At 40.6% G+C, this 12874-nt stretch overlaps 1 protein-coding gene and 1 long non-coding RNA gene across 2 annotated transcripts in view; one reads left to right on the top strand and one right to left on the bottom strand.

Moving 5' to 3' along the window:
• The window catches only part of LOC123372843 (guanine nucleotide-binding protein subunit alpha-14), a 54010-nt gene that overhangs the window by 29338 nt on the left and 11798 nt on the right, over positions 1-12874 (top strand). The window contains exon 2 of the mRNA XM_045021353.1: positions 6316-6500. Coding sequence (XP_044877288.1) covers positions 6316-6500 — 185 coding nt within the window. The remainder of the gene's footprint in view (positions 1-6315; positions 6501-12874) is intronic.
• On the bottom strand, positions 7975-12870 carry LOC123372844. Its single transcript, XR_006580471.1, has 3 exons — positions 12760-12870; positions 8217-8263; positions 7975-8061 (listed from the first exon to the last, which is right to left on the bottom strand). It is a non-coding gene; the product is annotated as an uncharacterized LOC123372844 (long non-coding RNA).

Below are 12874 nucleotides of genomic sequence, written 5' to 3'. Positions count from 1 at the left end.
TTTTTAACTAAGGTTTCAGAAATGCAAGTAAAAATGTTGCACTGTGGATTATTGATCAAGTTCAGCAGTGGCTTAAATTACATGTTGGATGCAAGTGGCAAATAACTGAATTAACATTCAGGAGGTGTGCAAAATGAATGTTACAGTAATGATTCAGGGCAGTTCTCAAATTTACTTGATCGTGTCCCCCTTCTTTGTGTCTGTAGTAGTGTACATCCCATCCCGCCCTGCAGGTGGTCAGTCAGCAGCCGCTGCTCTCTGGCTGCCCAGCTCTGAAGACAGAGCAGAGCGCGGTGGCGGCTGGTCAAGTGCCCAGCTCTGAAGGCAGTAGCACAGAAGGAAGGATGGCAATACCATACCACCACCCTTCTGAATATTGTGCAGTAAGTTTTCCGCCCCTCCCCCCCAAGCTTCTCACGCTCCCAAGAATACATTCTGGGTTCCCCCAGGGCAGCACCCCCGCCCCCAGTTTGAGAACCTCTGGTTCAGGGCTAGCTGTACCTTTGACTCTGTTCTAGTGTTCCCTTCAGGAGCTGTGACCAAGAGATGAATACTGTGACCCAAAGCAGCCTTTTCAAAACAAAATATTATTTAATCTCAGCAGTGGGAAGAAAGCAGAACAAAGACTAGGGTTCTTTACAGCACAAACAGCCTACATCCGTAGCTGTTTTACCTAAAGTTTAGGTAAGCCTATGTTGTTGCAGACATCCTTGCCTCTGAGGACTGGAGTTCAGTCTGCTTCCCACAATCCTTGCTTCTCCCTTGCACTTGAGGGACTGTGATATTATCCAGTGCCAAGTTTTGTTCCAGTCCCCACCTGAAGGCCCCCTGAGGATACATGATTGGGGCCGTCCCCTGGGGTTACCAGTCAAACAGTTGATTCCCGTATGGTTAGAGTAAACTTCAAAGGGAATGCCACCTTCATTGACTAGTAAGCATAGGTGGATGGGGAAATCTGCGGGCATTGTCCCCTTTCCTGCAGACATGGCAGTAAATCCTCCTGAAATTAACTACTGGTAATCATATAGCAAGCAACATAATCACACACATTCATAGACTATCAGAGGCATCTTCCACATCCTTCACAGTAACTTACCCACCAAGAGGATGGAAAGGAGCTAAGGCAGGGAAAATAACTAACTGGAGGGTTTAAAATAAAGCAGGAGGAACTAATAGGAATATGTAGATAATGTAAGCACTGCTCTTTCCAGTTTACAGCAGCATGATTCCCAACCATTTAGGGACTCAATACTTTATTGGTCGAAGTGGGCACAGAACCCATTGCACCCTCTATACGAGGGTTGAATTAGGAAGGTGAGTTTTCAATGAGTTAGAGTTTCTGAAGCTTTCCATTTTTTGTTAAACAGATTTGAGTTTTTGAAGCCAGTAATGCTGGACCACAGTTCAAGACAGGAAGTGAAGAAGATTGAACTGAAATTACAAGAAGACTTTGGGTGTGCTAAATGCAATTACCGAGAATGGAATTTGGCCAGTGTACCAGGGCTAGCAGCTTTACTCTTGCATTAAAATTGACAGGGAATAGAGCAGGGCTGCATAGAGAAATGTATGTCAATATACTTGCTATTAGACTGCATAGAAGAGCTCCAGGTAAAGTCTTTGTGGTGCAAGCACTGAGCAGCAGACTTCTGAATGTTAACCATTCTGGTATTTGCTCTGAGGAGGAAAGGAGTGGAGAAAAGCTAGTCGCTGAAAATCCCCATGGGCTGAAAATGTAGAAATACCAGTTGGGCTCATGTAAAGCTTGCTCTCATGAGTTCACTGGTAGGGCAACCTGCAGTTGACCAGCTGTGCCCTCATTGGTAGATCTATTCCTTTTTGTTTTAAAAAACAAATATGAGGCGTTTCAGAGATAATTAGAGCATTTTGCTTGAGAGCTAAAATGAGGCCTCCTGGTTTTATAGAAACAAGATTTTTAAAGTATTTGGCATTAAAAGTATTTTTCACAAAAGTGCAATACATAACTTTTTAATTACATTGCTCTAAGGAACGTCTTAAAACAAGGGCAATCATCTCTATATTTAGCTGACTTTCAGTTAAAACAAAGAACAAAAGCTTTGCTGTTCTGTCATTCGCTTTTAAAGTTAGGACCTATTAGAATACCATGTTCTGTGGTTAGAGATTTCTCTTTCATAATTTGCTTTCCTGTTTTCCTTTGAAGAGGTCATGTACCTAGGAAGCAGATATTATGCTTAGGCCACAGCTATCATCTTTTTGGTTTCATTAAACTTTTCCTTTTATTGTAGGATCTTGTTTTAGTTCCTTATGTAGTGCCTGTAGTCTGGTTTGTAGGATGCAGATGATTTCCTGCCAGACAAATTTAGCCTTTGGTGACCTCAGTGGAGTCAAGAGTGTTAACTATTAGGGTGTTGTAATACTCTACTGAGGAAACATTAAAAAAAATTGCTCCTTAAATCAATATTTGGATTTTTGTTAATCTGTGGGCCTGTAAATGTAAAACTCCCTGAGGGAGTGGATTCTCTAGCTCAAAGTATAATATTCTCTTACTCTTACTGCAAAGGATAGATTGAGAGGGGGGAAAACTTCTGTTTGTATTGACTATGTTAGAAGGCAAACTTTCTTAAGCTTTAACCTGCCAACAGATTCTGATACTCATTAGATAACTTCTTTCATTCCTTATTTACTGTTTGAGTTTTGGCACTTCTTAGGCTAAAATATACATGTTTTAGAAGAAAGTTTAACTTACAAAAGATTTCATTAAAAATTGCAAAGGGTAATTATGTTTAAAAGCACTATTTGTTAATGTCTATTCATAGTTAATAATTTACTCTTTTTTGTTCTAGTAAAACACATTTGAACTGATTTAACAGTAACTGCAGAACCTTTCTTGTTTGTTCACAATCTTGCTGTGCAAGGATCTCCCCACTCCTTTTAATTTTGTTTTAGTAATAGATTTGTTTTTAACTTACTTGCTGCAAGTTAAGTGAACTGCTGAAGGTTCAGCAGAAATTGGATGAGTAAATATCTAGCTCTTGGTTCTTATGCTCAATGATAATGCAGTGCTAAAGGAAAAGATGGAACAGGAGAAGCCATATTTCTTAGAGTTTCGTTTAAGGATATTTGGACATGTATGTGATGTTGACAAATTGTGTTTTAACGATTATAAAGCTTTTACGTTTTGAATCACAATGTCAATTGTTGTTAAATTTCTGAGCTGCCTCCCCCATAATTTTGCACAACTGTGGAAAAATTTAAATAGATAAAAATGAAAAAAAGCTTTAAATGAACATTGATATTATATATAAACATTATTTTAAAAAAATTGAATTCAGCCAGTCCTTGTTACAAGTGTTCTTGTCTGAATCATGAGTTTGACTCTCCCTGACAAATATTTGCTAGTTGTGAAGTGTTTTTAATTGTCCAGCTTATTGGCATAGTGGATTATTTGCACTAGTTTAGTCTAAGTTTTGTGAAAACTCTCAAATATTTGAATTGCACCTGAATTTAAAAATGTAATTTTTTTGCACAGTTGCGGAATTATTTGTGTGTATGTGATAATAACATGAATATATCAGAGGGGTAGCCATGTTTGTTGCTTTTTACAGATCCAGACTGTCTTGTGGCACGTTATAGACTAACATGAATATAGAATATCTGGCCCACATGCAGAGGTGAAAGTAAGCCGGTACGGGCCAGTTCAGAGTACCGGTAAAAAAGGGTGCAGTAGCGTACCGGCAAATAAATGGAGCATTCAGTACTGGCTTACTTTCACCCCTTAACAAAAAGTTCAAACGCAAAGCTAATAAAAGCTTGGAAAGGGAAAACTCACTGTCACATTTGTTTGTTGTTTCTCTCCTCCAGCTAGGCTGCCGGAAGTGGCTAGGCTCCCCATTTCTCCCGACCCCTACATTCAGCAGGGGCTGCAGGGCTCCCCTCTAGCTTGTAGCAGGGGGACTGGCTGAGGGAGAAGCCTCCCCAGGTAGCCTGCTGCCTGCACAGGAACAGTTTAAACTTAGCTGTTCACTCTGGTCTGAACATGGGATTCAGAGCTATTTCTGGCATCCTTGTTAATTTCACTTGTTGTTGTTGGGGGGTGGGGTAGTGACCAAAGCTGGGGCTGTTCTTTTGTGCCCCCTGGATGAGGCGATCTTCAATAATATAATACACAAAAAATACAATCAAAATCAGGAACCATTTCCAAGTTCAAATCTATCCCATTCTTTCCCCAGCTAGAGGATCATGGCTGTAATGTCTAAACTTCTTGCAGATCCTCTTTGAAATGTTACTGTTTTTTAAAACAAAACCACATGGAGAAGATGTGTTCTGCTGATCAGGGTTTATTTTGGGCAAAGCAATTTTGGTAAAAAAACCTAAAGATTCACAGGGAAAGCAAATAGCCCGATAAACAAAACCACAAAGGGATTGGAGGGAAACTTTGAAAGAAATAGTAGTTTTCATTCCACCCTCTTTATAAACACCTGAAATGCCCTTAGGACATAGGGGCTCAAATTGCTTTTTGTTTTGTAGGTGTACTGCAGTGTGTGGAGGCTGAAACTGACAAAACTTTCTTTAATGAACAAGGATGTCAGAAATAGCTCCAAATCCTGGGTTCAGGCCCTGGGGTGAACAGCTAACTGGGGAGGCTTCTCCCTTAGCCAGTCCCCCTGCTATAAGCTAGAGGGGAGCTGCTGCAGCCCCTGCTGAGTGCAGGTGTTGGGGGGGAAGGGCTGAGCCAAGCCCCATTGGCAGCCTGGCTGGAGGAGAAGGGAGGAGAGAAACCAATGTGACAGTGAGTTTTCCCCTTCCACTGGCTTTTACTAGCTCTGCAGCCAAATGGCTATAACAAGCTGCAGGGCAGCCCCTGCTGAGTGCTAGGGTGGTCAGGAGAACACAGAGCCAAGCTGGGTCAGGCAGCCTGGCAGAAGGAGGACAAGGAGCAAAATGTGACGAGTTGTGTTTGGACTGTGACTGTACAGGTAAGAAATGTACCTTACTTCCTTCCACCCCCTGGCCCTGCCCTGTCTGGCAGCAGAAGCAGAGTGGGACCCATACTGGTAATAGATGTATAAGCAAGCCTCTGATACATGCAAGCCTTGCATCCGACAAAGTGGGCATGCACCCACTAAAGCTCATGCTGCATACAGCTACCTTTATAATCCATTCTACACATCTTAACTATCATAAGGCAAACCTAATCAATTTTTTTCCTATATATGTAATATACTTCAACCTGCCTATGCTTTTATACTTGTTAATGTGCAATTCTGTTTATCTGTGGTTTGTACATTATTCTTTCCTGGCTACAGAACAGATGTTTTAAAAGCAAAGTAAACACTGAGAGCAAAGACAGAGTGTGCTATTACAATATATACAGAATCCAGGCTGTAAAATCTCTCTGTGAATACTGCAGGATTTTTTTGAATTAGTAGCCTCTTAATATAAACTTGGTTTGTTTTATTATGGCTTCTATATTGAATGTTTATACATCTCCCATATAACAGTACTGGTCTAATGCTGAGCATCCCCTCTTTCACTTACACCTTCCTGTCTACTCAGTAGCCTTCCTGATTTCTTTACCTGGATCTGCCTTTCTTCTTTCTTCCTGGTATTGATCGCTACAGATAAGTGAGGGGTAACTAGGAGGTGACATTTGTATTTGTAGTATGAAGGTAGAAGGTGATTTTTTTCCAGCAGTGGCTAAATCTGGCCCTTTTATATGCTTAGATTTATGATAAGAGTAAAATCAATAATGTGAATAGTCTGTGTTTGAACAATTTATTATGGATCATACAAGATGAGATTTACATACAAGTTGTTTCCTGGTGTAATTTTCAACATTAGATGAGTTGAGTAAGACAAACCAGTGCACATTTTGTAGGGTAACTTTTAGAAAGTGTTCACAGAGTAAGACATCATGCCCACATTTGCAACTTTACTTTCACAGTTATTACTTGTAAGAAAATGATGAAATAAGTTTATTTTAGGGGCGGGGCTGCACTTCAGACTACTTCCTCCTCCCCACCTGAAAGCTTTAGTAACACACTGCCCATTTTCATAATCAAAGTTGGCTGGCCTTTGTGTTCTTTAGCATTTTGCATATCTCAGATTTAGAAGTCAAATGGGAACAAACTTTTTTTATGGGGAGGGATAAATCAGTAATGTAAATTAATTAATTGCATCACTGGTGCAGTCTCCTATGTAAATCATACACAAACATACTTAAACAAACTGGAATGTCTGTGTCTTTCCAGAGCTAGTGTAGTTTGTGTTTGTAGCATATGTAGAAAAGAATGTGCATGGAAAAACTCATGTTTGTGGTTTTTTGTTTTTTTGCAGGCACAGGAGAAAGTGGAAAGAGCACCTTTATTAAACAGATGAGGATTATTCATGGGTCAGGTTACACAGATGAAGATAGGAAAAGCTTCACAAAACTGGTTTATCAAAACATATTTACTGCCATACAAGCTATGATCAGAGCGATGGATACTCTAAAAATACCATACACATCTGAGCAAAACAAGGTAAGAACACACAATTTCAGTTCCTTTGACTTCTTGCTCAAGTATCCTGCAGAATACATAATATGTATAAAATTAACTACACAGCCATGTCTCAAAAAAGTCCACAAACACTACCTACCACCTTGTTATGGGAAGCACACATAATAATTAGTGTATGAGGAAGTTTCGTTTCTGGCATCTACCTGATTAAAAGAAGGAGAAATAGGGTGAGATCTGACCCAGAAATTAGTAGCAGAATCCAGAGACCGTTTGTTGGTCGTGGGAGAAGGTCCCGGAAAACATAATCCCGGGCACAGCTATACAATGAGTGCGGCGTGTGGCTGAATTAGCTGATATTCCCCCCCCCCCCATTAGAATACTAACGCGCCAAGCAGCAGGGCCGAAGCAGGTTTACTCACGTAGCGAACCCGAGCGGGCTGGGCGGGGCGGGGGGAGAGGGAGGGCCGGGTCCCCAGAGAGGCCGGCGGCCGCCGCCCCACACGCTCCGCTCACTCCTGCTCCTTAGCTCCGGGAGCTGCGGCAACCTCCGCCACTCGCGCGTGGGCCGCTTCGGGCTTTGTACCCCGCCCCCGACCAATAGGAGCCGAGCCCCGCCCAGCCAGCCGGGAGGGGGCGGGGACTTGGCCTTTAAATGGCCGCAAAGCTCCGGGCGGCGGCTGCGCCCCACGCGGAGGCGGGACCCGGGCCAGGGTCGCTGAGCCGCCGCCGACGCCGCTCAGGCAGCGGGGCGCGTTGTTGGCTGGGGCGCGCTCTGAGCGACCTCGCCCTTACCTGTCCCGCAGCACGAGTCCGGGGCGCTCCCACTGCACGGGCCGGCATGTCCGCGGTGTCTCCTTCGGGACCCTGGCGGGGGTAAGCACAAGATGGTCAGCACAGCGCCTCGGCACGCTCCTTGCCCCTACCCCCGGGGGCAGGCTGTTTTATTTGGGAACATGAGCTAGAAAACCAGGTTGGTTACAATGTTATTCTTAAATCCAAATAGCCAGTCAGTATAGAGGTTCCATTTTCTTCTAACTTAAACAAAAATCAAGGTGCCAATTAATGTAACTGTAAATGCTTTTTTTTTTTATAGACAGTGCTGCTTCAAAGGCAGCAACAATTTTACTTGAGGGAGGAAGAAAGACAAATGCAATGGAATAGTACTGATTCAGTCACTGGTCTCTCAGTATTAAGATTTTTGCTATATTGTGGACTGTTATAAGGCTGGTCTTCACCTTTGGTTACACTGGGAAGAACAATGCCACCCAGGTTAGCCTACACCTGAAGTGAAACAGTAACTGGACAAAGTGATTGCTTGGATCCCACCATGGCACTAGTTATCTACCTGAGCTTTGCCGGTTTAGACAATTGTGAAATAAATCCTTCCTAATTGAACTAATAGCAAGTCAGTCTAAAGTCTGAGTATCTAGCACTCCCCTTGCTTTTTGGTTCCCAGACCTCCATTAACTTACACTGGTGCAATACTCCAACATGCCCATATCCATGAATAGCAAACTCCCCCTTTGGGGAAGCTGCTGGCCATCTCATTCTCTTTGTAAGATTAGCTCCATCTTACATCAGGCTGAAAAACAAGAAAACAGTGTTCTGCACAATTTCAAAATGGAAACAATTTTGCAGTGTTTGAAACATTTTCATTAATATTTACCTAAATTGTAGTAGAAATGTTTATTTTTTAAGTCATTATTTAAAATGTGTTTACCAAAAAAATGCACTTACATTGCGGACAAATTCAAGGCTGTCAAATGAGAGACTATTTCTTCATTCTGCAATAATATTAAAAGTATAAAATTCATCATCACTTAGATTACAATATTCTGGAGAATTCAATTTTTCTGCACCCAAAATAAAACAAAGCAGTTAAAATTACAAGAAGCATAACTCAGATATCCCATTTAAGGAAGTTGAAGCAAGGTGTGTGAATGAAAGCAAAGTTATAGGATTTGGGAAATTGTGAAGTTTGTTGCCTGACAGCAGATTTATTTGTAGTGTGTGGAATCATTTTGCAAGAATAATTGTACTTCACAATGGGAGTGGGAGCTTATGCTAGAAAGTTTGTGTCCGGGTACTCGCTCCTCTCAGGTACCAATACCTAAATAAAATGTAAAGTAACAGGCAGAGCTTTTCTTCTGCTGCAGTGGACCAGTGTGTGAGCCACAGGTGTGGATGGGAATGACAAATACTGTCCAGCTAAATCTGTTATCCTGTTTAAGACAATAGCTAATTTCACATAGCTTCTTGCATTCAGCCTTCTTTGTGAAGGACCCAGAAGAAATGATACCCGGGCTTTTTACAGTGTACAGCATCTTTAGGTACAAAAGGGGTTCTGCAATATCAGTCAGAGCATATCCTTTACATTTGCAAAATAAATAAGGAATACTTCAGTAAAATCGGAGTTTACCTTTGATGTTGGCACTCTTAAGAGCAGATTAATTGTAATAAAAAAGGTAATTCCAAATTTGATGAATTACTGTGGAAAATAAATCAGTGAAATACTGTTTTTTGTTGAGATTTTTCTTTACAGTAGGCATTTGGGCTATATTATTTGGACCTCAGTACGAAGAGTCCAGGAAAAAAAAATAACAATGTTAATTATTTTCAGAACATTTTGTATGATTTAAATGTGGGTATGGAATTGAGAGAGTTTTCAGGGTAGAAAACTCTTTCTGCCAGGTCAAAAATGATGTAGGCACTGTCGTAATACAATAAATGCAAAGACCTGTCAGCACTATGCTTTGTGACACATGCCCTATAGGTGCCTGAAAAACAGACATAATTGAAGACATGCAGGTGGTCAATATTCAGGTCTTCCCAATTCAGAAACGTCCACCCTATTCCCCAAAATATGATGAATATAAATCTGCATATAGCCCTAACATTTGTTGAATTTTCAGATAGTACAATCTGTGGCAAATCTCATGCTGCACTTAAAAATAAAAATACATCAGAGTGGTGAGAAGAGACTAGTAATTGGTCTAAAAAAAAAAGTATGGAAGTTTGCTTGAAATATTTGAAATCTTGAATAAACAAATTAATCTCTAACAAGAGCTTTGTAATAAGAATCTATGGGTGACATTTGCTCTTGGGCAGAGGACCAGGAAGTAGCCTGTGCGCTACTTCCATCCCACTTAAACCCTCAAAATATGGCTAAAGTGGAACTTAAGTGATGGTTAGGCCTTGTCTAGCCTGCTGCAGAGGGTGAATTTCACCCTGTATGAATAATAGCAATTTGTTTTTCCCCTCTGTGTTCCCCAGAGAAACATTATTTTTTCTGGCTTCGCTATTATTTACTTAAAGGTTGAAAAGTTTAATGCATATCCTTGAGATTTCAAGGGCTCATCCTCAGTCTACTACAGCATGCACCCTATGAATCGTCTTCTGTCTTGGAAAATCAGATGCTTCTGGAGAGATCTAGAATACTCACTGAAGAGTGTGTGTGTGTATATATATTTATATATATACACACACACACACACACACACAAAAGTATGACATTTAAATGTTCCATGTGTGTATTTATTTAGTACCCAATACTGTCGACCGACCTAGGAAGTTTGTACTTAGACCCATGATTCAGCAAAGCAATTAACTTGCTTAAATGTTTTGCTGAATAGGGATTGACTTCTGCATGTGTTAAAATACAGCAAACAATTATTATGTATCCCTGTCAATTAGCCAGATACCAGTTCTGCCATCACTTTAATGGCTGGACATTTATTCTGGATGAAATCCTGGTAACATTTAAGTCAGTGGTAAAACTTTGGAATGAAAATGAAATCTAAGTTTCTGATTCCTGATCTAGAATAGATTTGATTTTTATCTAAAGTTGAAACCGCCTCAAAACATTTAGCATCTAAGATGGGTTCAGATGATGCATCTGAGACAAATATTGCAACCATCACAGCTCCTCCAAGAGCCAGAAATAAACACCCCCAGAGAGGTATCACCTCCGCTTGCAGAGCAGTTAGACTTTGGCCTTCTAGAGCTAACTTCCAGTAACAGCCTGTTCATAGCCCTCAAAGCAAGAAGGCAAAACACAGATGCTGGCCTGTAGGCAGACTGGTTCAATGGGGATACCACAGCGTAAGGCAGGGAAACTGTGCAGCCTTAAAGCCCCCTAGACCTCCACTCAAGAGAGATGATGACTGGAGTTAGAAACCTTAAGTGGATACCTCGAGGGATGATGGGGAGGAATACAGGTACCCTGCAACTGTGACAGCATCAGTGTACACTTGGCTAGAAGTATGGGAATGACAAAGACGAGATAGATTCCTCTCTTTTGTTTCACTTTTTTTTAAAGAGAGACCTTTTTCCAGTGTATTAATGAACATGTGCAACAATATTTTGAAAAAAATGTCAGTGAGAACTTTCCCTTATGTTTTGTGGGAGGCATTTAAGTTAGAGAAGTGGTCATTATAATTATGCCAGGGCCATTTTAGGAAAGCAGTTGATTTTGGAAGAGAAACTAAAATCCATAATTGGTACTTCCCAAGAAATAAAAGGTCAAACTGAATAAATTCAGCTATAACATGACAATATCATTACAAAGGGATAATCAATAATTTTTTGCATTGGAAATTTTATTAAAATTGTAAGTGTATTTAAAAAGTCACATTTTAAATCTCTGTAAAGATGTTTATGCAATACAGATATGTAGGGTCAGATTCTCAAGTGGTGCAAATTCACATAGGTCTTGAAATTGTATGAAAAAAGTACAATTAAAGCAAAGATCAGCAAATTAAGTTCAAATAGCAAACCTGTAGAACCAGAATGGCTTTTACAGCAATGTTCTAGACATCCTGTCTGGAGCAGCTAGTGCCTCAAATACTTGAATGATTTAATTGCTTCCTCAAACAAAGTTGCCCAATTCCAGGTTGGAACCCAGCATAACAACACTCCTTGGGTGTGTGGGTGTGTGTGTGTGAAACAATCGCAGATTATAGATCATAAAGAACAGTATAAATAATCTAGCTACTAACGTACTGGCAGAAGTCTTGGCAAACCAGGTATTCCTAGTTCTCCTAGTGCCAGTTCACAGCAAGGAGAGCCACACATAGCAATACTCGGCAAACACTACATATCATTCATTTCATTAAACAAATGAATAAATGGTGCTTGCTTCTAGTATTAAGTACACACACAGTTTTTTGGGATTACATTTTTGTAGAAGGGCAGAAATGTAATTTCAGCCCTCAATTTATAACCACAGTCAAACTTATCATTCTCCTAGTACAGGCCTTTATTATCAGATGCTGTGTCCTAAAGGGCAGCAGTAGGAGTGTGTGTCTTTTGGCACCTCTTCTAACTGCAAGGGGTTCAATGGTCAAAACAGAGATTCAGGGTACCACAATCCATGGTAAAAAACTTAGAATCACTCTTACTGCAGATGATCTCAGCTCCAGTCATGCCTTACAGAAATGTTAAAGGCCTACAGCACTATGGCCCCAGTTTAGCAAACATTTAAGAAGATATCTGATTGTCAGTTGGAAAGCTTTGTTTGTACTGAAATAAAACACCCATCATAACTTTAAAGTTAGTACACTTAGAAATTAAGATTAATTAAATGTACAGAGATAAAAGTAGAGGAGTACTCGTGGCACCTTAGAGAATAACAAATTTATTTCAACATAAACCTTCGTGGGCCTACAGCTCACTTCTTTGGATGCATAGAATGGAACACACAGAAGATATTTATACATACAGAGAACATGAAAAGGTGGAAGTACGCACACCAACTGTAAGAGTCCAATCCATTGAGATGAAAGGTTTTTTTTCTCCTGCTGATGATAGCTCAAGTGATCATTGAGATGACCCATAGAAGGTGTGAGGAGAACTGGAAATGGTTGGGTCATTACACTAATTGAATCTATTTCCTTATGTTCAGTTCTCCTCACACCTTCTATGGGTCATCTCAATGATCACTTCAAAGGTTTTTTTTCCCTCCTGCTGATGATAGCTCATCTCAATGGATTGGACTCTTACAGTTGGTATGCGTACTTCCACCTTTTCTGACTAACACGGCTGCTACTCTGAAACCAGAGATAAGTGATCATGTTGGTGAGATTTTCAATCTTTTATTTTAGCTTCAGCTGTTTTGAAATGCTTTCCTTTACCATAAAAATCTCCTTCCGTCAATAGGGTACAGTAGTATTGAATTGCAGATAATGGCCATGTTAGGGTGACTTATTTCTTTGCTTGGTGCCAACAAAGCACTCAGTGCTGATGTATTCCTTATGTCTGTTTGTTTTTTCAGGTGATTTACCTTTTTGCTGCTTGTCTTCACCCATGCTCCTTGTTGAAGTTCTTCTATTAACGTACCGTTAACGCCAGTTAAAGTGTAGGATACACTCCATGCCTTCATAGCCAGTGAACCTATC

Source organism: Mauremys mutica, chromosome 6 (genome assembly GCF_020497125.1).
Source record: "Mauremys mutica isolate MM-2020 ecotype Southern chromosome 6, ASM2049712v1, whole genome shotgun sequence".
Lineage (NCBI taxonomy): Eukaryota > Metazoa > Chordata > Testudines > Geoemydidae > Mauremys > Mauremys mutica.
The sequence above is the reverse complement of the archived record's forward strand: the minus strand, read 5'-3'. Positions and strand labels throughout refer to the sequence as shown.